The sequence below is a fragment of the Desmodus rotundus genome, chromosome 1 (assembly GCF_022682495.2).
Source record: "Desmodus rotundus isolate HL8 chromosome 1, HLdesRot8A.1, whole genome shotgun sequence".
Classification (NCBI taxonomy): Eukaryota; Metazoa; Chordata; class Mammalia; order Chiroptera; family Phyllostomidae; genus Desmodus; species Desmodus rotundus.
The window spans coordinates 209,018,248-209,046,181 of NC_071387.1; the positions used below are offsets into that span (position 1 = coordinate 209,018,248).

The 27,934-nt window shown below is 47.2% G+C and overlaps 1 protein-coding gene across 1 annotated transcript in view; it reads left to right on the plus strand.

Moving 5' to 3' along the window:
- The window catches only part of ITGA1 (integrin subunit alpha 1), a 141,999-nt gene that overhangs the window by 84,623 nt on the left and 29,442 nt on the right, over positions 1-27,934 (plus strand). Inside the window, exons 8-18 of the mRNA XM_045204810.3 lie at positions 7-157; positions 5,031-5,196; positions 8,579-8,652; positions 9,338-9,482; positions 15,642-15,784; positions 16,792-16,935; positions 17,949-18,206; positions 20,492-20,622; positions 22,978-23,144; positions 24,480-24,616; positions 25,887-25,997. Coding sequence (XP_045060745.2) covers positions 7-157; positions 5,031-5,196; positions 8,579-8,652; positions 9,338-9,482; positions 15,642-15,784; positions 16,792-16,935; positions 17,949-18,206; positions 20,492-20,622; positions 22,978-23,144; positions 24,480-24,616; positions 25,887-25,997 — 1,627 coding nt within the window. The remainder of the gene's footprint in view (positions 1-6; positions 158-5,030; positions 5,197-8,578; positions 8,653-9,337; positions 9,483-15,641; positions 15,785-16,791; positions 16,936-17,948; positions 18,207-20,491; positions 20,623-22,977; positions 23,145-24,479; positions 24,617-25,886; positions 25,998-27,934) is intronic.

The window sequence follows — 27,934 nt, forward strand, 5'->3', positions numbered from 1 at the left end:
TTTCAGGAAAGAGGCTTTCACAGAAGCCCGGGGTGCCCGGAGAGGGGTTAAGAAGGTCATGGTCATCGTGACTGATGGCGAGTCTCATGACAACCATCGGCTGAGTCGGGTCATCCAGGACTGCGAGGACGATGGCATCCAGCGGTTCTCCATAGCTGTAAGTACTCGGTCCCACGGCTCTCTGGCTCCGGGTGTGGCAGCGGCACTGGGTGTATGTCAGGGGTGTCGGAGGAAGCTGCACGAAGGAGGTCGGGAGGAGGCGCTTCTCCCCCTGGAGGGGAGCTCTGCACAGGCAGGGTCGGGTCTGGTCCCTCTGTGTCCTTGGCGCCCAGCACAGTGCCAGGCCACACACTCAACACACAGGCCTGAAGCCAAGGAGGGAAGAACGTGAGGAAAGATGGAAAGAGGGGGAGAAAAACACAAGAAGGACAAAGGAGGGTGAGAGGAAGAAAGGACAGAAATAGGGAGGGGAAAAGGGGAGAGGAGGAGAGAAGGAAGGGAGGAGAAAAGGAAGGAAGGGAGGGAGGATGGAAGGGAACTGAAGACATGCTAGGTAATAAATAAACATCGCCTGCTAATTAATTCTTCCCGTAATTTGGGAGGGTGGGAAATCAGCACATGCCCCTTATAAACATCTCTAAAAGTCAAGGATGATATTTCCACACCTACAGCTCTTTGAGTTGCAGGAAAGAAGCATCGAGTCACCTAAGTTTTTGTCTGCCCTGGACAATCTATCCTGCAACATAGAAGAAGTCCCCTGCTACGGGAGGGCCTTCTTGGGGGCTCTGCAGTTGTGGGGGCCCCTCTGCGCACGCCGCCTCTGGGCGTGACTACAGGGATGGGAGGAATCGGGAGATGCTTGTGGTCACTGGTGCCCTCTCCGCTCCACTCCGTGTCCCCCGCCGTGCAGCCAAAGTGAAGCAGCCAGCAGCTGCAAAAACGCACTTTTCCTGTAACTGCATGTCAGCTGGACGAGAAGGGCAGAGGGACCAGAAGAGACATTTCCTTTGGTTCCGAGGGACCGCCCCATCTGCTGGTGACGATGGAGAGAACGTGACCCCGAAAGGCCTGCGTGCTCTTCGTGAGCACACCTGTGCCAGTACAGAGCAACCCGTTCTTAGTGGGTGGCATTTGCCTCCCAAGATGCAAGTGCAGAGAGAGAGGCTGTCTGAATACGTCATACCTCTTATTAGTGATGGTGTTCTAAATCGACTTCTAACAGTTCCGTGAAGTCACTTGACTTATTTTCTGTGTCACCCCATGGCGAGCAACTTTCCAAAAAACACACCTTTCAGACATGGAAAGTCAAGTTACCACCTTCCTGGCACTCTGGGCTTTACAGTGGTTTTTCATGTCCGTGTCCTACCTACCTTCCCTGTCCCTCCGGCACCCCGGGGTGGCTTTCATTTCCCCCTTTTAGGAACGAGGAAAGCAAGGGGCCACAGCCCCCAGGGCCGTAGACCACAAGGCCAAGTCTCCCGACTCCCCCAACCATACCCACCTCACTCACTGTGGGACCACTGCCCCCAGCCCCAGGCACACCCACCTCCCCACCCCAGTTTCTCTTTGCTGCTGCTCAGATCTCTGGGTGGCACTGGGACAGTGCTCACCTGTCCCCACTCCCAAAGGGCCCACAGTCTCGCCACCTCACCACATTTTGTACCAGATCTAAAGAGATGCCCGCTCAGGAGCACAAAGCAGGTAGCAGCCTGTGCCATCACCCACTCGAGGCCTAGGATACCGCCCTGGAGCTGCTAAAGCGACAGAGGTGGAAGTCAGGAAGTAAGACCCTTTAGTGGCACACTGCCCCCAGCACACACAGGTCTGCTCCCTTCGCCTGCCCCCAGGGGCCTGTGTGAGTGGACTCCGCACCAGACTCACAGCATGTCCCAGGAGTGATGAAGAGGAGGAGGGTGGGCACGGGCAGAGGACTCTATGTTTTAGAGTCAGAAAGCCCTTGGTTCTCCTTCAGCCTTTGCCAGGTGCTGGCTCCAGGACAGTGGATAAGTTACTTAATACCCTGAGCTTCAGCTTTGTTATCTGTCACATCAGGTCAGATTGTCTCTCCTCCCCTGTCTCAGATAAAGAATCAGACAGATAATGACCCGTAGAAGCAGCTAGCACAGTGACAGGTCAGTCAGCATTTTTGTCCTAAGGATCTTTATCTCAAGGAGGTTGCAAGCATGAAATAATAAAATCAGTGTTTTAGAGCTAGCAGGTATCTCGGAGTAGATTATGTTACCTCCTTGCTCAGAAACCTTCAGAGATACCCCCCCCCCACCAGATGACAAACCTACTTGCCGCCGAGGACCTTACGGCTGCATCCAGCCTTCATTTCCAGCCCCCCACTGGGTTTACACAGTAACGAGTTTTTTTGGTTTTTTTAAAAGATTTTGTTTATTTATCTTTAGAGAGAGGGGAAGGGAGGGAGAAAGAGGAGAGTGAAACATCAATGTGTGGTTGCCTCTAGTGCACCCCGTACTGGGGACATGGCCTGCAACCCAGGCATGTGCCCTGACTGGGATTCGAACCAGCGATGCTTTGGTTTGCAGGCCTGCGCTCAATCCACTGAGCCACACCAGCCAGGGCTGGTGACGAGTTTTGATGGCAACATTTGCTTTTTCATGTGGAGAACAAGTTAGAATAAAACAAATCAGTTTCTCTTTACCCTTGTTTTACTTCTGTGAAGTATCTTTTGACACTTACTGTTCATTATTACCTCTCTGTTATTATAATTATTTCAGTGCCTTCCATGCTTGAGAACAATTTCGTACGGCCCAGCCTTCACTCAGGGATGCCACTCACAAGTAGGGTCTACGGCTGGTCTCTTCGATAGGTGCAGCCAAGGGGTGCCCACCCTGTCCCCAACAACTGGGTACCAAAGGTGCTATCGTTTGTTTATAGTCCAGAATCCCAGGGGTCACAGAGTCAGGCCATGAACTGAATTAACCATCAGTGGCATTAACACATTAGGAAACTTCACTGGGAAGACAGTAGCTATCAGTGGGTGGCTTCTTAATTGTAAGTGCTCCTTCTTTCCCCTTTACATTGCATCTGGCGACACGCTCAGCCTTGCTTGCCCTTACATCACTGTGCTTCCCTTTGTTGGGTCCCCAATTCACTCTTCATACTTTGCCTCGCATCCGGTCACCAAGAGGTCCTGTAATTGTGTTAATCTTCCTGGAGAACCATGAAATCATGAGTTCCTTTCCCATTTTAATCAATGAATTATGTATTTTCAAATTGCTCTTCAAAATGGTGCAAACAAAAACGTGTAAGAAAATTTCACACTAGCAGTAATCACTTGTTGTTTTCCCACCTCATATTTCTTTTCCCCGGTGAATCCCGTATGCTTTCAGTCTGTGCCAAACTAGACAACGGGACAGTGGCTTTCCTCCTTCCCTTGTGTATTCTCACGGAAGGTTTGACGAATGTCTCAAGACCCATGCGCGCTGCTCAGGAGCCAGTCCACCTCGGGGGCTGGCCAGCTGCAGTTGGAATGTTCCTCTTACTGCACCATGTCTTACCCACCCTGTGATCCTGAATACCGCAGAGATGTGGTGGGGGGCGGGGGGGGGGGGCGAGAGTGCCCAAACTGGGCTGTGGACGGAAAGAATAAGCCCAGCAAAGGCCCGTTTTATATTCAGACTCGCATCTTAAGTGATACTGGCCGGGACTATACCCGCTGCAACAGGGGATCACCAACAGCATTCCAGTGAAAACTGGATAAGTCAGAAAGTATCTTAGAAATTCACTCATTTGCACACAAAAGGCACCGCATTACCTAGACGTGAAATGTACGCTCTACGTTTGAAGAACCTGCCTCAAGGCACCTCCAGCTCTGAATGCGTATTTCGGGCAGATATTAGCGAATACCAAGTGCCTGGCCGAGGCGTATTTGCCTTTAGTGGAACAGGAGTGACATGTGTGTTATTGTGTATCTCTTCTCATTCACGGGAGATGATGTTTTTCCAAGCGGCCAGACCCTTGGGTGCAGGACCAAAATACATTTCTCTCTGTTTTTATTTTTATCCTGTGATGCAGAATCGTTCAAACTGGGTGCAAGTCACAGTAATTCATGGGAATTCTCTTCTCTTACATTTTCTTCAAAATATGTACTCCCGTATTTCATTTATAAGCTCTATACTTATTCTTTAAGTATATCATTTGGGCATTGTCCCCACTGAACTTGACCCATTTGGGGGAGAGGAGGACTGACTACGAAGGAGAAGAGGGAGCTTCGGGGTGATGGAAATGTCCTGCTCCCCGATGTGGTGGGAGCACACGGGATGGGTTTGTCAAGTCTCTAAATTGTATATCGACAAAGGGTGAATGTTACCGTAATAAGTGATATCCCAATAAACCTTACTTTAGAAAATAAACTACATGTTTGAGAAAGCCTTCTAGGATACCTAAATAATTGCAGTTAGCTCTAACAGCTTATTCCTGCCTCCCTTCTCTGTGAAAATAAATGTCCCTCTCTGAAGTGCTTGGCTCCAAACAGGAAGTCTCAATTGCTCATTTTCTAGATTGCCAAGTTAGATTACTGCTGAGTCTAATATCTGTTTAAAATATACGTGTATCAGACTGCCCCTCGGCACGATGTTCAGGAAGAGCTGCCAGTTCAAGGTCAAGCACTCACTTGCTAATGGCTTTGCCAGCAAACAGTGATGTCACTGGCTAGCATAATGTGACGTTCAGAGACATTCGGAAACTGTAACCTTACTTTTGAACTGTCAGATCTTAAAGGTGCAGCTGTTAATCAACAGGTACACAGGAACACAAAAGAGGAGACTTTCACGAAGGTACAGGATCACCCTTAAATTCTCCTACACCAACTATAGTATGGAACAGTTCATATTAAAGAATCTGTGTATTCTGGTAATTTTTCTTCCAAGAATATGGAAGTACATAAAAATTGCATTATGCTAAGATACTAAACCACCTCTTGTTTACGGACAAGCTGCTCGAGATCCTTTTTTAATGCATAGAATTTAAAATACACTCTTACTATTTCTGTTGCATCCCAGATCCTAGGCAGCTACAGCCGAGGGAATTTAAGCACGGAAGCATTTGTGGAGGAAATCAAGTCTATTGCAAGCGAGCCCACCGAAAAGCATTTCTTCAACGTCTCTGACGAGCTGGCCCTCGTCACCATCGTGGAAGCCCTGGGAGAAAGAATCTTCGCCCTGGAAGGTACGACTGCACCCCTCATTCTGCACACCCTCTCTACAACTCAAACTCATAGTGACAGGTCTCCAATGTTAATTCCCACCATGTGGCTCACACGTATGTACTGTGTTCGGTGGCCGGCATGGAGCAGTGTCCTTTCCTATGAATCTGTCGTTGCGGTAGATGGCAGTTTCACACAGAGTGGTGTCTGCTGGGAGCTGCGTTTGTAAGGGGCAGGCCGTGCTGACGTGAGAGCCAATGCAGGCAATGGCCAGGGAGACACACACGGGGACAAAAACGTGGCCGCGCGGTTAGAAAATGGAGACACTTGTTCAAGTTTTGTCATTGTTTCCTTTGGGCCGTTGATGGTGCTGCTCTGATGCAAGAACCTCTTAGTTCATTTCTTGTCTCCTGTTCACTCCTTGAGCCTTTGCAAGCTCTTCCCAGAACGCTGCCTCGAGTCCGGGGCTGTGAGGCACCAGTTCCCTACTTTCGTCTAAGTCATGTTACTTCTTTGTAGACTTTGCCTTTGATTTGTCACTGGTGACTGGCTCTCCAGGATGATGAGTCAGGGCCCTAGGCACATGGGGGCAAGTAACCACTTACTGAGGAACTAGATCCTTCCTGACAGGAGAGAAGTTTTCACAACTGTTATGTCAGGCAAACTGGAAAAGCCTCCTTTACCCTTGACATCCTCTAATAATCTGGAGACTCAGTGGACAGGCCTACTTCCTTAGCCAGGATGAGAAGCCACCAGCGTGGGGTTGTGTCTGTCCTTGTGGGGACACACGGAAGGACTGTCATCTTGTACCTTAAACAGGGACATCTTGAAGCCCTCTCTTGAAGCCCTCTCTTGTCTCCCTGCTGTGGGCTGAGAATGGGAGATGGGGAGGTAAAGTGGGAGGGGCATGACTGAGAAAACATGACCCACTCTGAGTACAGGGTGTCGAGGGAAAGGCAGGAGGTGACTGACAGAGAGTTAAAATGTACAGACAGGGAAGAAGACAATTTAGAGCAATGGCCCTCAGACTCCTTTTGACATTGACCCACGATAATAGAGTTTGCTTCGTGACCCAGTGCACCCACATCAGCGCATATAAAACAAAACCTCACAAAATAAGCTTTATTATATGCAATGCACTCTGATATTTTCCCATCCCTTCCATTCTATCCTCTTCTCATTTAATGAAAAAAAAAATGCTGGTTGAGACTCAGCCTGCCAATTTCATGGCTGGATCACAACTGGTCTGTAGAAAGTTCTTTTCAGACATGGCAGAGACCTCCAGACCATTCCCAGCTACAAGCAGAACAGCAGCCCGGGAAAGTACTGTCATTCTCTCTCTCTCTCTTTTTTTTAAATTGTTCAAGTACAATTATCTCCATTTCCCTACCCCCCGCCCCCCGCCCCCCCCATGCCCACCCCTTTGGCTTTGTCCAGGGGACCTTTGCTCCTATCCCTGATGACCCTTCCTCTATTTTCCCCTATTATCTCCTCCCCCCTCCCCTCTGCTCACTGTCAGTTTGTTCTTTATTTCAATGTCTCTAGTCGTATTTTGCTTGTTTGTTTTGTTGATTAGGTTCCACTTATAGGTGAGATCATATGGTATTTGTCTGTCACTGCCTGGCTTATTTCACTTAGCATAATGCTCTCCAGTTCCATCCATGCTGTCGCAAAGGGCAGGAGCTCCTTCTTTCTTTCTGCTGAGTAGTATTCCATTGTTTAGACGTACCACACTTTTTTGATCCACTCATTTACTGATGGGCACTTAGGTTGCTTCCAGTACTTGGCTATTGTAAATTGTGCTGCTATGAACATTGGGGTGCATAGGTTCTTTTGGATTGGTGTTTCAGGGCTCTTAGGGTATAATCCCAGCGGTAGAATTGCTGGGTCAAAAGGCAGTTCCATTTTTAGTTTTCTGAGGAAATTCCATACTGTTTTCCACAGTGGCTGCACCAATCTGCATTCCCACCAACAGTGCACTAGGGTTCCCTTTTCTCCACATCCTCTCCAGCTCTTGTTGTTTGTTGATTTGTTTATGTTGGCCATTCTGACTGGTGTGAAGTGGTATCTCATTGTGGCTTTAATTTGCGTCTCTCTGATGGTGAGTGATGCTAAGCATCCTTTCATATGTCTCTGGGCCCTCTGTATGTCTTCCCTGGAGAAGTGTCTGTTCAGGTCTTTTGCTCATTTTTTAATTGCTTGTCTTCTTGGTGTGGAGTTGTGTGAGTTCTTTATATATTTTGGAGATCAAACCCTTGTCCGAAGTACCATTGGCAAATACATTTTCCCATACGGCGTTCTTACAACCAATCTGGCAAAGATCAGTGAGAAGGCACCTTCAATATTGTGAACGTAAAGGTTCCAGTTGAAGTTAAAGTGCCTCTCAGTCATTAAATTAGAGGGCAATTCATGAGATTAAAATGATATATTTGAATTCTTGATTGATTTCCCCATTGAAGCTCATCCTATAAAAAGGGCACTCACGGATGGGGTCATTAATGAATTGATGGCAGGAAATAACTAGTAAATAAGTTTGATTCCCCAAATTTGATTAATCTCATGCCTCAATTCAGGGGCAGACTGATAATCTTAAAATATGCTCTATTTTTAACTTATCTACAAGGCCAAATAAATCAGTAACTCCCTATGGAAAGCCACTAAATCCGTGTCCCCTCAGTCCCCTCAGGAGGCTGTGGTTTGGAGGGGGGTATGTTTTGAGAGGAGCTCACTTCCATGTAGTGCTCAGGATTAGCTCTGCTTTTAGTGAAGACCTTCCAAATGGGCACAGGATTATATATATATAATTGTATATATATACATGATTGTGAATGGCACGTGGCCCAGAGCTGTGTCATGAAGCCCCTCCTCATCTGTGAGTGACATCCACAGCCGGAAATCAGAGCAAATATGAACCCAGAATCCGCACCACCTTTATCAAACAGCAGGATTCTGAGAGGATCTCTAGCCAGACACACCGGCAGGGCTGGTAGAAGCGAGAGACTTCTTTCAAATGTCAAGGAAGTGTCCTCGGCCAGTGAGGCACCAGGTAAGTTTGGGCTAACATCACAGGAGAGCTCCCAGGGCCACAGGTTCCCAGGTATAGGGCTTCCGGCTTTCACCCGGTGGGTGTCAAGCACCACGAGCCCTGTCAGCACACGAGTGTGCCAGGACACAGCAAGAACAGGGACGTCCCAAAAACCCAGCAGGGGAGCAGAAGCTAACACAGCCCTCCGCAAGTTCGCCCGCTCTCCAGCCCTGCCTAGGAGTTTCAGTTTGAGAAATGTGTGGCTGAAAAATGCCCTAAAGATGTCAGAGCTCTGGTTGGTAAGGACCACGGCTGGGCAGGATCTCTGTCTCCCACGAGTGGGGAGTGTGCTAACGGGCATTTCTTTTCCCACGTCACAGCCACGGCTGACCAGTCAGCAGCTTCGTTCGAGATGGAAATGTCGCAGACTGGCTTCAGTGCGCACTACTCACAGGTATGTTGACCGCCTGAAAATGAAATAGCTTCTTTCATTTCAAGAAAATTAAAGATGGCTCACGAGTATACTTTAGGAATATGAAATACATACTTTCTGAGGTTTCCTCCCCAAACCAGTACCCAGGCATGGACATTACATGTGCAACTTGTGGTCTGTGACCTGAGCTGTCATTCAGACCGTGGTGACATTTCTAATCCGAGGAGGAAGATCGCATCCACAAGTGCCCCAGTTGGAAAACATTTCCCCCACCCAGCTTGCTACTTTGTAATAATTGTGAATGGGTTTGAGGTCCAGCCTTATGTAGCGATTCCATCTGGCTAAGTGAAATACTTAATTTAAAATGTTTGCTAATGATACCGAATGTATCTTTTTCTCAGTGTTAACATCCTCAAGGGTTTTCCTTTGTAGTTGGTGGAAGGAAGGGCACCAGGGTCCCTGCGGAGGGTCAATGACATCTCAGGGAGCTGTTGTGCCGTAGAGCCCGGGGCAGGCACTTACCAGCCTCTGAGTCTCCCTCTCGTGGATTTGATGACGATGGCGTCCAGCCCCCGCAGTTATCTCGAGGGTTACTCGAGTGATGGGCACACAGCACTTTGAGGAGTTCCCATCCGTGGTCAGTGCTGTATAAGGATTTGCACTTGCTACGCTGATGAAATACCACTGTTTTCTCTTTTTGGGTCAGGAGTGGGTCATGCTGGGAGCAGTAGGAGCCTATGATTGGAATGGGACGGTGGTCATGCAGAAAGCAAGTCAAATCATCATCCCCCACAACACCACCTTCAACACGGAGTCCGCCAAAAAGAAGGAGCCCCTCGCTTCCTATCTAGGTAAAGTTGGGATGTCATCGATAGCAAGTTCCTGGGCTTTCGTTTTGTTTTTGTTTTCAACACCATTTGCTTATGTTTATGCTGGCTTGCTTGAAACTGTGTAGACAGATCCATGCCAAGAGTCAGCAGCGTTTCAGGGCCCATGAAGGCCTCCGGGTCTCCGAGCAGCCAGAGTCAAAACTGCAGAGCACAGAAGTCCTTCCTTCTCAGAAGGGCTGTCCAGCGTGGCGGATGATTTAGACCGATGGGTGCCCTTTCAGAGGTCTCCCTGGGTCTGGTGTTCTCTTGGATTTCAAGAAAAGCCTAGCACCTGGTGGACAGGAAGTGAGGCCAGAAAAAGAAACCTTGAGCCAGCTGATATCCTAAAAATCAGACTCGTATTTTATTGTGATAAAAACACTGAATGTAACATTTACTCTTTTAACCAGTTTTTAACTGTATAATATATTACTGTTGCCTATCCATAGTCTCTTAGATATCTTCTATCATTTTTTTTTAAAGAAAATTCTAATTGTTTTGCCATATGGCTTCTTCTTTAATGGCTCTATTCAATAAGACAAATATTGAAGTTGAACCCAGTGATGTAACATCAGCTCGTTTTCCAAAGACTTGCCTGGAATGAAGAGGCGAGTGTCTGATGTCACCTCACTGGATATCTGAACCAGGCAGGGACTGTCCAGGGGGTGCCCGGGCCTCTTCTGTTGCTAACTGATCTCAGTAAACAGTCGGAAGGGCCCAGGATGACAAGGACCCTCAAAGTATGCTTCCCCAGCTCTTTACTCACTCAGCAAATATTTTGGAAGTTCCTCGTTTGCCCCAGGCATGGTTCTTGGTGCTGGGGCGGCAGAGGTATGGAAACAAATACCTTGCTGCTTTTTTTTTTTTTTGTGCTGGTATTTTAGCACGCTGGCATTCCTCTCTGGAATTTTTCTGTCCTCGAGGCAAGTCTTTTTCTTTCTCCCGTTTCAGAATAGTTTCTTCCCATTTCAGAAGGAGGGTCACAGGTATTTACTGGTAGGTTCATACATCTCCTAATTTGAGGGCACACATTAAAGCTGTAAAGGCAACAAAAGTTAACAAAAATAAAATCCTGAGGGTTTTTAGATAAATAAAAACATATAACGGGAAGCGGGAGCTATAATGTGAGTGCTCAAACCCATTAAGACATGTTGAAATGCATTCATGAAAGCCTAGTCTATTTCTCATCGAAGTCCTCTTAGCTTCTGGCCTGGTCAGAGAGCAGCTACAATACCCATATGTTTTCTAAGCATCACACATTACAAAAGAAAATGCCAAACTATGTCTTTGGAAGATTATCTAAAGGATACAGATCTGGAAACAAATGCCTTCTACCCACCCCTCTCCCCCAAAACTTGAAGGAAATGGTTGTTAGAGAACCAAGTGCACACCTGTGTGCCCTTTAACTATTGGGAGGATTGCGATGTGCGACGGAGTAGCTGGGCTTCAGATTCATAAGCAAGTTGTAGCATTAAAGGAGATCTTAAAGGGCATAAAACAAACCTGTGATTTTCCAAAGTAAGAAAATGAAGAACAGAGAGATTATGTTGCGACGACCTACGGCAACCTGAAGCCAGGACGTCGGTCTCTGGGTTCTCATTCCCGGGTTCATTTCTCTGTACAAAATGCCTGACTCTGGGACGATCAAAGGCAGTAATAAACCACAAGGGCCTGCAGGGTGCCGAACACTGAGTTATAACAGAGGGCAACCAGCTACACAAGATGCATCGGTCCCTTCGCTGAAGAAGCTACGTTTTCGGGTGAGCGGTGCCAGACAGCGAACCAAACAATCAGCGTCAGTGTAACACGCACCGCACGGTAGAATACCAACAAGTCAACAGGAGGTGAGACTAGACGGCTTCCGAAGGTTCTTCACGTGGGACCGTTTTATGGGAGATTCTTGCCCATCAAGAGCCAGTTAAACCTGAGGCTCCTTCCCGTCCTGGCTGGAAGAATCATGGGGCATTTGTCCTCATGTACAAAGGCAGCACATAAATTAGCATAGCTCCATAAGCATGTTCACACCACATCACACCACACCACTGAGGCTCTAACCTATGTTCACACCACATGTTCACACCTCTGAGGCTCTAACCTGTGACGATACCCAGTCATTTAAGAATAGCAGGTGAGCAACGATCCTCCTTGTATTGTTATGTATGATAATGGGGAAGCAGTGAATCCTAAGCGTCTAGTTAGGTGAATGGTAAATCCACCCAGCAGAACATTATTCGCCCATAAAAGTGAAGATTGTAAAGCTGCCGCTCATGTGACAGCGAAGACTAGCGGGGGTGACGACCCGGGGTGCAATCAGAGACACTCGGAGGTCGCAGGGACTTGGGTTGGTTTCTGACTCTGCTATGACTTTAGGAAAACTACTTTATTCCTCAAAACTTCAATTTGCTCATTTCTAATATGGAAATGATTACTGTATATGTACAATAATTATATATATGTATGTATATGTACTTTGGGATGTTAGGAATGTTAACCAATACCTATAAGTTGGTTAGTTTCGTACCGACAGTTCCTGAACACTCAGTAGGTGTGGTCTATTATTTCACTATCATGAAATGTTACATAGTAAACGTTCCTCTTACGAGTATCGTGGTCGGCAGCCTGACGACCCCCAAAGGCTCATGTCCTAATCCCCGGAACCGGGATTTGCCTTTTTATGGCCAAAGGGACCTTGCAGATGTGATTACGTTAAGGACTTGGAGACGAAGACCTTGCCCCAGATACCTGGCCAGGCCCAGTCCAATCCCACGGGTTCTTCATCTCAGAGAGTCTCTTCGGGGCGTGGTCATAGGGAGCCAGGATGAGAAAAATGGCCAGAGACAGGCGTTGGCTCTGAGATAAACAGACCACATGGGTGGTCTCCGGGAGCCACGAAGAGCAAAGAAATGCGTTCTCCCCACCCAAACCGTGACGTCGGCCCAGGCAGACTTTTAACTGCATAAGATAATTAATTCGAGAGGCGTTAAGCCGCCCAGTCTGTGGTCATTTGGCTCAGCAGCAACAGAAAACTGTGCCTGTGTATTATTATACGTTATACAAACAGTAGCTGCCTTAATACCACTACGAACCGGTGCGAGTGTGTACGAACTTCCAGACTGTGAAGAAGTCCACACGGGTGTGTGTGTGGCACCGACACAGGAAGGTCGCCCATTTTAATTCGTAACACTACAGTGTTTTTGGGACACTGCACTGTTGTTATGTGACCGAGTTCTTGAAAAACAAATATTCCTAAAGAGTCCTCTACTATTCATAAAAAGCTCGGGTTAGTGGTTGCGTAGAGCAGACTTAGAGAATTCACAACTTAAAGATGCCTCAGCAAGCAAGGGAAAACTAAGAGATCCTTCATTCCTGGCCAGAGTGTTTTGATACATGATTCCTTTCTGCTCAAAAAGAAAGTTTGAGAGCATGTTGCCGACCCCGTGCTAATGTGATATGCTTTCTGTTTCAGAAATCATTTCATCAGCTTAGTCACAGGTTAGCACCCAAAACATTTTGCCAACATGAAGTTTAATACACACATATGTAAGATTTCCTTTAAAAGAGAGAAGCACCCGGGAAGGGGGGCGGGGAGAAAAATAGCTTTTTTCTCCAAAAATGTCATTCTAAATGTGAAATGAGGCTTTGAAAATGTGTCCTCGAGTGGGTTACAGTTGAGAAGAGTTTGAGCCAGCGGCTGGAATTTATGGGGCCACAGGTTGTTGGTCGACTGGGGAAAAGATGATGGAGGGAGCGGAAGAGGCAAACATTCCACTAACAGATCGGGCCCGAGGAACATCAGAAAGACGCAGGAGCTGCGGGCCTTTGCTCAGCGGACAGCCAGGGCCCAGCTTGTGGTACCAGCGACTAACTGCCTCGTCCCCATACGCGCTTAGCAAGTGGTTTCAATGGTGAGAATCAGTCACGAGCCAGTTCCCAGCCTCCTCCACCAGTTCGCTGATTTCTAATCCTGGGAGACAGGGTCAGGGAGAAGGAGGGGTGGGAGGCAAATGGGGCCCGGAGCAGATCCACCTGTCGCCGCTGCGCCCCAGGCTGCGGCCTGCTTCCCCAGCAGTGGATTAGGCCCGCGGGCCGGGCCTGCTCTTCATACAGGCGCGCACAGGCTGCGGCGCTCGTTGACCGTCCGTTTTGTGCTTTCCTTTTTCCGAGAGCATAGTAAGCGCACATGTTGTAATTACTTTCCTTTCACTACACTGGCCCGTCCCTGGCCCCCTTCCCGCCCCCCCTCCCTCCGCGTTGTCACTAGACGGGGCCCAGCTTCAGCCAGTAACTCGCTGACCACCGGGGACTGTCCTCGCGAAGGTCCCTGCTAGGAATCGGCCCTAGTTACCAAGTGCCAACCATCAGACTCGACGCCCTGAACGAGCACGCAGCCCCAAGCGCAAACAGAGTTCTCCACTTACTTTTCAACGTTCTTTTACTGGCTTTCTCATTCTGAAAATTGAAACAAACAAACAAACAAACAAACCAAAACAGTGTGTCCTAACCCCCTCCCTTCACTTCCGCTCCATATTTCTCAGCAGAGCAGGCCCACGCACACCAGTGGGGTTCCCTCCTTCTTCTTCTCCGTTTTATTTCTGTATAAACGTGACCTACAGTTTTACCTTGAAGCAGTATCCCAGTTAGTGACATGAAAATACAGCACACCACAGTTTGAAAAAGAACAGTCTGTTATGTGCGGTAAGTTTCAGAAGCTCAAAGGAGATGAGGAAATGAGGACTATTACCATATGGTGAGATACTTGGTAGATACGTTATCAATGTAATCTTTTTCTCAGGGAGAAATACTATTCTGTGACACTTTCAAAACCAGCCTGCCTTCTGCTCCCACGATGGACAGCGTACTGCAGGCTATTAAAACGCGTCTTCCTCTGTACAGTTGATGTCTGGCGGCGGTGATTTTTATGGGCTGATTTAGCTGAGTTCTCTAGAGACACGAGGAACAAATCAAATTCTTCTCCCAGAAATTAATAATAATTTGTTTCTAAGATTCAATTTAAAATTCTAAAGGGCATGAAAGCCCAATTCAAAGGAGGAACGATTAAACACGAAGAGCTGTTCAAGCTGTTAAAAATTTTGTCAATTTATTGATTTTTGAGAGAGAGAGAAACATCTATTCGTTGTTCCACTTACTGACGCACTCACTGGCTGATTCTCGTGTGTGTGCTGACATCGAACCCAGGACCCTGGCGTATCGGGACGACACTCTAACAGCTGAGCTACCTGGCCAGGCCAGCCTCACTTAAAATCAAACAAATGCAAATTAACATCACAGCAAGTTACGTTTATTAGATTACGTTTAGCATTTTTGAGAACATCTACAAATAAATACTAGTGATATTTCATGGTGTTTGGAGGAGTTTGAAGAAAACTCTTCCCTCCTTTAGTAGTTGTTCATGGATATAGTACAAATGTTCTGGAAACAGTTTGCCCAAGAACGACTAAAATTTTGATACAGTAACCTAGTCCTTAAAATTTACCATCAAAAAATACAAAAGAAAGAAAAAAGTTAAATATTGAAAGATGTCTTTCCAGGTTTAAGTATAATACCAAAAAAAATAAAAACACCTAAATTTTACCATTCCAGCAGGGAATAATCCTGTGGTATAAACGCAAGCCTTTATGCTTTTACTCAGAGAAATCAGCTTGAAGTATTTAAAATTACAATTTAAAACCTAGGCCACAACAGAGAAGTCTTAACATTTGCTAAGTTTCCACCTATATAAAGTTCCTAATGTCTGTAGCACAGAGACACATGTGTTCGGATGAGACAGGATTCGTTTATTACGAAGTGGTAAATTGCAATTGTGAGAGGTTTTTGGTGAGTTTATTCTCTCTTCCTGTCCTCTTTGTTATAGTATTTGTGCCTTTGAACAAAGGAAAACTGAGGTTGGGGGGGAAATACCTTTTAAGGACAAAACACTGCAGTAGCTAATCAGAGAGCACACTGAAAGCCTCTACCAAAACAAACTTATCCGTGTTTGAAACGCACACATTTATTTTTTAAAAAACGGAAGTCCATGTAAAAACACAAAAGTGATTCTCCCAACCGTCTGAAGCGGCTCTCGCGTTAGTGGGTGCAGACTGTAAGGGGTCGTGCGCCCACCGGGCATCTCTCCTGTGTCAGGGTACACGGTCACCTCCGCCACCGTCCCCGGAGACGTGCTGTACATCGCGGGCCAGCCCCGGTACAATCACACCGGCCAGGTCGTCGTCTACCGGATGGAAGGCGGGGACATCCAGATTCTCCAGACCCTCCGAGGCGAGCAGGTAGGCGGGGCCGTTATTGTTGTAAATGAGTCCATTCTGACTCTGCGTTCATTTAACTTAAGTGCCTGTTGCCCCAACTGAAAAGACAATGAGTGCCCCCCCTACTCCACCTCAGCTGAGAACGGGGCCGGGGTCAGGTTCCTGGTTCTTTGGTCTCAGGCCTACTTCAGTTGGACAGGGGTGGAGCGAAGATGTATAGAGCACAGACCCACATACAGGTGTGCAAACCCACGTATAGGAAAGAGAAGGGAACATCAGGAAGTAAGGTCGGCGGGCACTCAGACTGCACAGTCGGAAGGCGGAAAGATTGTTTTCAGCTCAGATGGGTACAGAAGGTCTTAATAAGAGATGAAATCCGGTGAGTCTAGAGGGAAAGTCAGAAGGTAAATAGGAAGAAAGGGCGGTGAAAAAGCCAGTTAAGAAGAATGTGGCCCTGATGGTGTGAGGTGTTGAATGACAGGCAGGAGAATGAGCCTTTTCTCCTGGAGGTAACTGGAAATTACCTGTAGCTTGTGAACTCCGAACCTTCTCCGTAGACTCTAGGTGAGGCGTGCCGCCCCGGGTCCCGGTACCAGTCGGCTCCCCGTGACGTGTGCCGGTGCCTGTGTTCACACCGCTGCGTTTAAACACACACTGAAGCGCTTCCGAATGCCTCCTGCTGCTTGTATCATTTCATTTCCCTTTAAAAACTCACTGCGGTGTTACCGACCTTTTCTGATTTGTGGAGAAGAAAGTGGGGGGGGGGGGCAGGTGATTCTAAAGGGAACCATTTCTCTTAAGCTGTGGCGTCTCTAACAGCTGCCCCTCCCCTCTGGACAAGTCATCAGCCTCCTGCAAGAGCCAACAAAGAGCTCCAGGTGGCGTCTGTCTCTGTCGGTCTCTCGAGGCCTCTGCCACCTGAGTCTCACGTGCTCTCCTGGTGGGTGTGAGGAAAGGAAATGCAGGGTTTCCGCTTCCTTGAGAATCCCTGGTGTTCATCAGACTGTCTGGGTCTGTTTGGGTCCCAGATCGGCTCCTACTTCGGCAGCGTCCTAACGACAGTCGACGTTGACAAAGACTCTAACACCGACGTCCTTCTGGTCGGGGCTCCCATGTTCATGGGCGCGGAGAAGGAGGAGCAAGGCAAAGTGTACGTGTACTCTGTGAACCAGGTATGGGGCCGCGAGTGCGGGGCCAGCTGGGGAGTCTCTGCCCTGCTTTTAATTTCAGACCAAGAGCGTAGTTTCTAATGTTTCACTCACTTTGGAACAAGAAGCAAAGAAGACTCCAGGAATTCTAATAACATAGTTCAAGCCCTTGGATATTTTCTGCTTCGAAAATGGGAACTACGCTTTTTAAACAATCTATAGGATAAAGATCAGTATGAATCTCACTGAACTGTGAAGTACAGTCACAGGCAGCATTCTCGGGCTCCAGCCTGGAGGTGTGGGTAGCGTGACAGTGACCGCTCGGGCCAGGGGACCTGGGGGAGTGGGCAGGCTGAGGAGGCAGGGAAATTTAAGGCAACGACCACAGACACCGTGGTCTTTGGACACTTCCCTGGCCACAGTGAGATTCTGTTTCCTCTCCTGACTTTAGACGTCCTTTATGAGGTGAACTCATTCTCTGTTTCTTCATTGGAAGAGGTTTCTCTGATCGTTTTTGGTTTTGGTTTTGTTTTGGTGAAGGGTCCCAGCAACTTTTTTGTGCTCTGTACCCTTTTTCCCCTTTTCCCAGGAAAGCATGTTCCTGCCCACGGTTGCTCGTACTTCCTGGCCTTGATTGAGCTTTTGGCTTTTTTCACTCCAGAGAGGTTTGGAGAGTTTGCTTTTGAACAGATAGAGACGTTTCAAAGAAGCACACTATTGCACTAAGAAAGGATATTGACGTGAATCGAGGATTTCAAAATTCAGTTCTTTCACTTTAAAAAGATGCTGTGAGTTACACACTCACTCAATTGCATTAGAAAGAGAATCCACTGAAATCCTCCATCTGGCTTCTTTCCTACACATCTACAATCTCTTCTTTCAAATCTCTCTCAGCTGAGCCCAGTGTTTCAGAAATTTTACAAACGTGGCTGTTGATGTACGAACGGTTTTACCAGCGCTAACTTAGTATGCATTTAAAAATCCCACTCCGCTGTAGTCGCGAAGATCCGTAAGCCTCCTGTTTATCTTTCTGCCAGACAAGGTTTGAATATCAAATGAGCCTGGAACCCATTAAACAGGCGTGCTGTTCGGCCCTGAAGCACAATTCGTGCACGAAAAAGAACAAAAACGAGCCATGCGGGGCCCGGTTCGGAACGGCGATCGCGGCCGTGAATGACCTCAACCTGGACGGACTGAATGATGTGGTGATCGGGGCGCCGCTGGAAGGCGACCACGCGGGCGCGGTGTACATCTACCACGGCAGTGGCCGGACGCTGCGGAGGCAGCACGTGCAGGTGAGGCCCTGTGAGCGCAGGTGACAGGCCTGCCCACCCCGCCGCAGAACCGCCCGAGTAGGGGCCCAGTGGGATGGTCCGAGCCGGGCCTCCCCGCTTGCTTCCTGGGAGTTCGCATGGAGTCAGTTTCTTCTGACTCCAGTGGGAAGCTAGGTTTCTCATTCTCTTCCATCTTTAGAGAAGAATTACTTTGTATTTCATCTTTTTATCTAGTTTTTTTTCTGTTATGTACCATGTATCCATAATCCAATCGTTTGAAATGGTAAAAAAACAAACAAAAACACACAAAACCGAAGAGCACTTTTTAACACTGCTGACACCTGCCCTGTGCCTGATTCAAAGCACAGGGGACCACTTTCCGAACGAGAGGACAATAATCATATGATTTTGCCAGGAAGGGAGATTAATTATTGGTTTTATATTCAGTATCTGTGTTGTTATAATAAAACTTTGTTACATTTATATTTATGAATTAAATTGGTATATTTTCAGCAAATGAATTTGGGTTTCCAAAAGTTTATCATTTTCTCACAAGTAATCCCTCTTGGAAGAAAAACATATGAGTAATTAGACTTAGCTTGCAGGGGATTTCTGTTGCTTCTATTTTAAACTTACTGTTAGTTAATGGCTCTAATCCACAAATGAGATTTTTCCTATATGAAAAAAACATAGACTTACAGAAGTGTTTAATGCACTATACAAATTATGGAATTGTCGTTAAGTAACCACAGTTAGGCATTGGACAATACTTTGAAATAAAATGGGATTTGCTACTTTCTAGTTTATATACCAGGAAAAGAAAGTCAGAATATTAATTATTTCTTTTTGTACTTGATCGTTCTGTTTGGTGCAGTAATCCACAGAATTCTCCAGTTTCACTCACGTGTTGGGAAGCTGGTTGTGCTGACCGTTCATGAAGTCACGATGACATTAGTAGCGAAAGAACAAAATGAAGGGCCTATCCCAGTAACAAGCCAACTCTGCTCTCCATTTAGTAAATGGTTTATTTCTGTTAAAGGGCGTAATATTATTTACTGTCCTGGAATCCTGGGGCCTGAGGGAGCCAGGCTCTGCAGGCCGAGTTTCCTTCTTGAGTCCTACCACCGTATCCTTCGTTATTAATCCTGCACATTTAATGGAGGGGCCTTTGCAGTAAAACAGGAAGGATTTTAATTATGAATAAATGTAATGGAGTTGTCATGAGCAATTTATTTGGAAAAATGGTGATAAATCAAGACACAGATTTAAACAACAACAAAAAAGAATATCAGAGTTGAGCTTCTTTAATTATTGGCAGAATGTCTTCCCAAGGATAGGCTCCCTCGTTTCCATGGCAACCAGAGGTGCTGCTTGTGTGTATATGGTGGTGGTGGTGTGGGGGGGGACCCAGAATCACACTGGATCAACTGTTCTAGAACCAAGGATGCAGATGTCTCCTGATTTGTTTGTGGGGGGAAAAATAAATACTTCCCAATGAGCCACAAACATTTAAGCACAAATAATGTTCCCATTCGGTTTGCTTATTTGGCCTCTTAATTTATGGTTTGTAAGTGGAAAATAGGAGGGTGAGAAGACCCCGAGTTTAGGGAGTGTCAGTCCGTCCTGTCTCCTCACCATGGGGCTCTGGTAAAATATTACCAGCCTGAACCAGAGCTAAGGCCCGGGTACAGACCTCAGCCATCGCGCATGGGGATGTGTGCACAAATCGGCCTTGGAGAACTCCGAACGCGCCTGCGCGCTCCCACTCTGAGGACGCGTGTGAGTGGAAGGGAGTCTGGTGCGCTTGCCGTGCCGGACAGGCTTTGGCAGACAGTGAGGATGATCGCATGTTGAAAGATGCATTTGGTGGGATGCGTTACTGACAGCCAGACCCAAGTTCAGCACACAAGCTGGCTAAGCACGTTTGCCGCTGCGCACTGCTTGCGTGGTGTGGTGGCCAGGGTCCCAGCGCCTCTGGGGTTCTCTGCGCCCTGGGGCTCCCCGAGAACTGGAGAGCAGGGCCAATTACAGTGTTTTCCTGGAGGAGCAGACAAGATGACGTGGTGTGGTTTTTCCCTCTCTCTGGTGTCAGGAACTCTGCCGTGGTTTGTCTGTACTATAAAAAGAACATCCTTTGGGAACATCTGGGTCATTTCTCCTGTCTCCAGATGAGGGGCCTCTTGGGCTGCTTTCCAAAAGTTCTTTCATTCTAATACTTTGTTAACCAATCCAAGTTCTCAGACTTATTTAAAACTGTTTCAAAGACACTCTTCTGACATAGAAACTCTCGGCTGGGGTTTTCACAGCGTATTCCATCCGGTGGAGACGGCGAGACACTGAAATTCTTCGGCCAGTCCATTCACGGAGAAATGGACCTGAACGGGGACGGTCTGACGGACGTGACGATCGGCGGCCTGGGTGGTGCTGCCCTCTTCTGGTACGCATTTTAATAACACCCAATGAATCCGCTGCTTCACCAACAGTTCTGGGGGCTTTATATCATGGCAAATATTAATTTCCTTTTGTGCTCCATTATTCAGACAAAAATTATGCAGTTTGGTAAACTGGGTAAGTCAACAAATCATACTAAAGGGACAAGTAGAACCAACCCTTAATTTCCTCAGCCTTTAAAATGCCTGCATTCCCCAATTAATTTCAATTAATTGTAAAATCTTAGTCGAGGGTCAAATACATATATTAATGTCATTTTATTTATTAATAAAATAATTTATTAGTTAATAGCATTAACAACTCTACCTTTAACTAGTTAAAAACAACTTTGAAATAGGTTCTATTTGAAAAAAGTGGTTAAAATATATGAAGAATAACATTAGTGAGAATTTTGTGTGATACTTTTTTTAATGTTACAGATTTTATCAAGAAATATAAAGGAAGAATTTAATAAATGAAAACTAGATTTATGATATGAGCCTCAATGGAAAGCTCACATGTTGATTCTTTCAAATTGACTATTGGCTTAATGTAATTCAGATGAAAATAAATCTCAATGGTCATTTTTCCAAAAATTAATCTAGGAAAGTAGTAAAGAAAATTGTGAAAGATTGAGGTGAACACAGAGACCTGAAAATTGATAACTGTTGTAACCTAAGATAAAACTAAAGTCAAATAAAAATTGTATACTAAATTATACACAGATAATAACCAAATGTTTAAAATGTCTTAGCTAATACATATAACTATGTATATACTTGTTATTCATAAAACTATGAGGTCTGTCCAGAAGTTATCCAGCCATTTAATATGAAAAATAGAGACATTTATTGGAGAAGATGCAAGATACAGGAAACATTGTACATAGGACAATGACGCCTCAGTCCCTCCAAAGTAGGCACCTTGGGACCTCACACAGTTCTTCCAATCGCCATCAGCTGCCCCATCGTATTTTCCTGAATCTCATTGATAGTCCGAAATCTCTTCCCTTTGAAAGGTGATTTTAGTTTTGGAAAAAGCCAGAAGTCTCAGGCCACCAAATCTGGGTTTTGGGGGGGCCGAATCACCTGGGGGATTTGATGTTTCACAAAAAAACTCTGCATGAGACGTGATGCATGAGCAGGCACATTGTTGTGATGAAGCTGCCAATCACCAGGTGCCCATAGCTACGGCCTTCTGAATCATCCAAATAGTTTCCACAGAGGAATGTTCAAGCTTAATGCAAAATTCCATCTAGATTCATTGCTCTACTTGCTAGTCCTTTTGAATGTGATGGCCACACAGGACACATGCTCACTCAACGGCATCTACCGCCCCCACTGACTAGTACAGTGAAGTCGTCATCGTTCACACATGCACAGCCCAGTCCACTCTCCTTGGCTGCCAGGTTACATCAATGCTGCGCAAACTGTCCTCGTTATACTAACAATGGCTGGGCTTTTTCCGGACAGACCTCGTATATATACACTTGCTACACATGTAACTTGAGGGAGAAGTAAACTGAAAGGCCATGCCTGGGAAAGGAGAATGCTGGGCAGCAAGGGGCTGTGACCTTGGGGAGGACTCACTGAAACCGGAGGTCACCAACGTCAGGAGCAAAGAGCATGTGCTTTTCGTTTTTGTTTGAACTGTTGATCCTGAACTAAATTGCCACACACACCTCATGGGTATGTGGGAGATGCCCAGGGGGAAATGGGTAACTCCCTGAGGCAGCTTAGGATTCAGGCTCAGTACCATTTCAGTGGGGAAAGTGTTGATCTCAGGGATAGTAAAGGCTTTCTAGGAAGGATGAACCAGCCTTAGGAGATGAGATGGAGGGGCCACGGTTAGTGAGGGGGTCTGTCTGGGTGTGGCGCATGCCCCCAGTCCCCTCGCCAGTGATGAGTGGGTGCTCCGTGGCTGACCGTACTCCAGGGAGGGATTTGAGACAAGTGCGTTCCTTTTGGAGGGTCTGTCTTTGGGCAGGTAAGGGAGTTCTGGAAAAGCCTGTTCCTGCATTTGCTGTTTTCCAAGGGCCTGCAGCTCCAAATAATCAATAGATTAATGCAGCATGTGTGGGGGTGGTGTGACCTGAACTCAGTAAGTCATATTTGGGAGTGGCATATTCTGCTATCTTTTATAACAAAAGTGTAAGATGCTTCCAAAGCAACCCGAGCATCCCCAGAAGGTTGGACACAATCTCATCTGCAACAAATTCACCGGAGAAATGGAGTCGGGAGGGCCCACACCATCCACAGAGAATCACCAGCTTCGATGGCTCCTTCTGGACTCCTCAGAAGGTGGCGTTCCTTCCGTATGTGCAAAAACGTGAGAGTGCTCACCACCGTTTATGTGTGCCTAGGTCCCGAGATGTGGCTGTCATTAAAGTGACCATGAGTTTTGAACCAAACAAAGTGAATATTCAGAAGAAAAACTGTCGCATGGAGGGAAAGGAAACAGTATGCATAAATGCTACAGTGTGTTTTGATGTGAAATTGAAGTCCAAGGAAGACACGATTTACGAAGCTGGTAAGTGTGCTGCGCGCAGCAGGTGCTTTGGGGCAGGAGGCTGGTGCTCTTGCTGAAGCAGGTAAGGTGCCAGTTTGCCCCTGCGTGGGGAGCCTGGTACGAAAGCTACTGTGGAGGAATGGGTGAAGGAGCCCCGTGAATCCGGAGCGGCGCTTATGGGACGGCCTCAACACCCCAGCGTTCCCCTGGAGTGCCACACTTCCTGTAAACAGTCGGTGCTTAGAAAATAAACTGGAGAGAGAGGGAGTTCACAGGTGGTGCTTAGGAGCTGGGCTCCCCCTGAGCCCAGCTGATGCCCTGACTTCACGGAGAAGGCCCTCTCCCTCCCTTCTGCCCTCTCCTTGGCAGGCCGGGAATCGCAGAGGGTGGGAGTGTGGTGCCAGCCACCTCCCACGGGGCCCTTTGCTGCATGCAGGCGACCCTCATTTTTGAGAGTCTGACATTCAGACACATCACAACAGCCCAGGTGTGGCCCCTCCCCACACATGACACCCGCTGAGGCTTCTTTAAAAATGATACTGAAATATGCTGGAGTCTAAATGATGAAGGCCATTGGCTGCAGAGGAGTGATTTACTCTGCAAAGCAAATGTAAGTGGAATGAAGGAAACGTTAACCTTTAAAATCTATTTTTCCTGGCGTGCTCTATGTGCATATTTATGCTCTGCAGCAGTCTTCGGACAAAAAGACAGAGGAGGTGTAGGAATGGGAAATAACGATTTACATTTTCATGTGTAACATGATTTCAGTCTTATTTAACTTTTATAGTGTAACAAAGTAACGGAGTAAGGAGGACTACCGCCTTCTTAGGAAGTACAAGGTTTAACTTGTTTTCCTTATTATTATGGTATGCTTGTTTTATTAAACTTATTTAGTAAGGTGAATTCATCCTGTGCTTTGATCATAGTCTAAAACGGCACTTGTTGTAAACTAGGTAAAAATGTCATTAATGTCTCTATTAAAATATAACAAAATCAATATTCTAAGCAAGTCAAGCCCATAAACACAGGCATGGTCAGGGAAGTAGCTGATATGGAAGGGGGGGGGGTGTGTGTGTGTATGTGTGTGCATATATACTACAAAATAAGCGTAACCAATCATTAAAAGTATAGTGGCTGCACAAGCCATTCCGGAGAGTTCCTGCAGGCTCGCTTCACGCCTGTGAGGTCACGCCTGTGAGGGCCATCGCCCCGTGGCACTGAGACGTGCTGGACAGTGGGAGCTCTCCGTTGACTGGTGGCCCAAGCGACTTTTCTGTCACGCTGACTTAATAGGCTGGGTCATATGACAATCACTCCCAAAAACTTCTCCCCATTATTCTCTTTTACTTTGCCTAGATCTGCAGTACCACATCACGCTGGATTCGCTCAGACAGATATCGCGCAGTTTTTTCTCCGGAACCCAAGAGAGGAAGATTCAAAGGAACATCACCGTTCGGGAGTCCAAGTGCACCAAGCATTTCTTCTACATGTTGGCAAGTAAATCATATACTGTAGCTGCCGTGTTCCAAAGCAAGACGAGAGCGTACCCGTCTTATTTCATTCACATCAGTCCTTCTTTCTGTTGTATTACACAGCGCACACCATGAAATTAACTTTATTTTGTTTGTTCACTGTTATCAGAAAGTCACAGGTACGATTATTTGCTTTAATACTTGCGTAAATATTTGCTTTAAAAAAGAAACAAAGAGCTGAAAGGATGTAATGAGAACACAGATTTTGAGCCTCAGGGACTTTTCCTCAGGGATTTTCATGTCACCATTCCCCCTGACGTGCGTCAAAATAAACTTTCTCTGTCAACGCCAAGACCAATCCCCGATCAGAAACGAGATCCTGGAGTCGTCCCTCCTGTGGGCGTCCGCCGGGGCTGATGTCGAGGGACCCAGGCCTGGCTGTGGGGGGACAGGGCCTGAGGTCAGGCGGGGCGCTGCTTCCAGCCTCATGCAAAGCTCCGCGGGGCACCTCTGTCTGAAGTTCAGTGTCGGGCCCTGGTCTGAGAAGGGACCAACTAGTTGCCAGATTCCCCAACGTCTTTTGGAGCTTCATGGACGCTTCACCGTTTGTCCTGGACTCAGCCCGGGCGGGATCTGTATCCGAGTGATTTTGGCGAAGGTGTTTAGGGTCTCACAGGTTCCATCCTCGTCTGTGAAATGGTGCCCACAGTAGTGGAGCATCTGTGGAAATGGTGCTCCGTGATGTGTACGAAGCTGATCGCTCTGCACAGGCCGTAAACGGTGTCGTTACGGCAGAGAGTCTGAACAATGTTGACCGTATTAGCATTATTTACATAGCGTTCACCTTACATAAGTCTCATGATTCAAGCTAGATAGTGTATTAGTGACATGCAACTCAGTTTAAAAGAAGTTTGCTCTTCTGAATTGGGAGACTTTCCCGGAAGTGCTGCAGAGAGGTTTGAGCTCGAGGTCTCAGGGGAAATGACACTTCTGTGCAAGTGGCTCTGAGTGGCCAGGTGTGACACGTCCCATCCCTCCAGTGGCCCCTCGGAGAAGCTGAGGCAGGTCAGTGGGTCGTCACCTGGAGCCTCTGCGTCCCAGCTGTGGCCCCTGCCCAGGCCCAGGGCCGCTGTCCCCAGCAAAGCAAAGTCTGAGGAGGTCATAGGACAGACTGGGTGCCCAAGAATGTTCTAGAAGGGTTGACCCCAGGGACAGGAGAAGGGAGCCCTATCACGGTCAGAACATCCAGTAAATGTGATACCAACGATGTATTTTATGCTTCGACCTCTAGGACAAGCACGACTTCCGGGACTCCGTAAGGATAACCTTGGATTTCAATCTTATCAGTCCAGACAATGGGCCCATTCTTGACGATTCGCTACCCAGTTCAGTACATGAATATGTGAGTCATTGTTTTTTTACTTTGGAACGCCTATGTGTGAATATATTAAGGAAAAACTTGAGATACATGGACAGACACACACCCACACACATATATAATTGATTTAGGCTTAAATATATGTGTGCATGAGAAGGTATGACATATTCCAGCAGGTATACACACACCTTTAAATCAATTATATTTTTAAAAAAAAGATCTAGACTTTTCCCAATTTTTTAAACTTTCTGCTGTTGGAGTTTAAGGGAACTTATAAATGACACCTGTTTTTTTTTCTCCTGAATTCAGGAACAATTCAAAGAAGGACAGGGATTGGCCAATCGGTGTGCCCTTTTATTACTGGTGAACATTAAAATACTTGACTTTATTTGTTGGAACTATTCTAGGTATAATTTAGTATCGAGCACTGATATGAAAAGGAATGAATTAGTTTCCAAATTTCCCAGTCTTTTGGATCTTCATGGATACTTTAACCTTCGTCCTGGACTCAGCCAGAATGGAATTTGTATCCGAGTGACTTTGGCGAAGTCCTGCTGAACCAAACTCAGGACGCAGATGACCAAACAGGTCCCCAGCAGAGCTCAGGGGTCAGGCCTTCTTTGTGCAGCCACCTCGTCAAACTCACAGAAGGCATGGTTCCCATGGGCACACCATGGCCCCTAGAGCGGAACAGATGGGCCGGGACTGACCTGTGCTCAGCCGGGTCCTGCTCCCACATTCTGAGCCCACAGCCCCCGCCCTGGGAAGGAGTGAGAGAGCCCAGAGAAGGACGAGTCCCGAGTGTGGCACCGGCAGGGAAACACCCGGACTGGGACTCAGCTTTCCCTGTGCTCCCATCTCCCACTCTCCTTCCTGCCCTCCCTCCCTCCCTCCCTCCTTCTCTCCCCTCCTCTCTTCCTCCCTCTTTTCCTTCTTTCCTTCCTTCCCAGTCTCTTTGGTGAGTGTCTTCCACCTACCAGGCATCAGAGCTGAGGACCAGCCTGGCAGACACGGATTAGGCAGTCCTTGGAGGCTGGGGCCAATCATGGGGGACGTCGGAGCTCTAGAGGAACTTCTGCCTGGTTTGGGGTGTCAGAGAGCATGCCTCAAAGTTGAGGCTGTGGGATAAATGACTGTCCATCCTATCTGGACGCTGGGAGGGAACCGTGTTCGGGCAGAGGGGCCCATGTAAAGGGCCTGAGGCATAAAGAACAAGAACTGCATTGACCTCAGCAGCACAGCTGAAGGTGAAGGGCAAGGGGAAGGTGGGTGGGTGGGGCGGGAGGCACAGGCAGGAGCCAGTCATTCATCCTTCGGGCCCAGCACAGAGTTTAGACTTTTGGAAGAGCCGTGGAGTGTTGTCGATGGCTGGGCTTGGTTCCCGGGTGGCTCTGGGTTTGTATGGCGTGGAGGATCACTCTGGCCGCAATGTGGAGAGTGACCGCAGACACACAGGGGGTGCAGGGGACCAGCTGGGAAGCTGTCCCTTTAGGTCAGGGAGGAAAAGAGGGTGGCCAGACCAGAGGGGGCGATGGGAACAGAGAGGGGAGAAATTTGGGGAGAGGTAGAAAGGGCAGCTCTTGCTGATGACTTGGATAAAGGTGGGGGAGGCCTTCATGAGGGAGAGGAGGCCAGGAAAGCTGCCAGTTGTGCGGCTTGACCATTTCCCACCCTGTTGGCTGGAGTCGGGTATGTTCCTAAGTAATGTCTGATTCTTTGGAATAGAACATCTCATCGTTGGAGTGAGTGTTACAGTGTTCTCTCATAGTGCTTGACTTGGGTTTCTGAAACCCTTCTATTCTCACAGACCAAAGCCAGTGAGACACGTCCGTGGAATCTGCGTGCATCCTTTCTGTGTATCCAAAAGTAAAAGTTTACTCAGATCCCTTACACATTATGGGGACAAATAGAAACTGTCTGATGATTCCTGCAGTGGAATCGATTCTCTTTGGGAGTTGCTG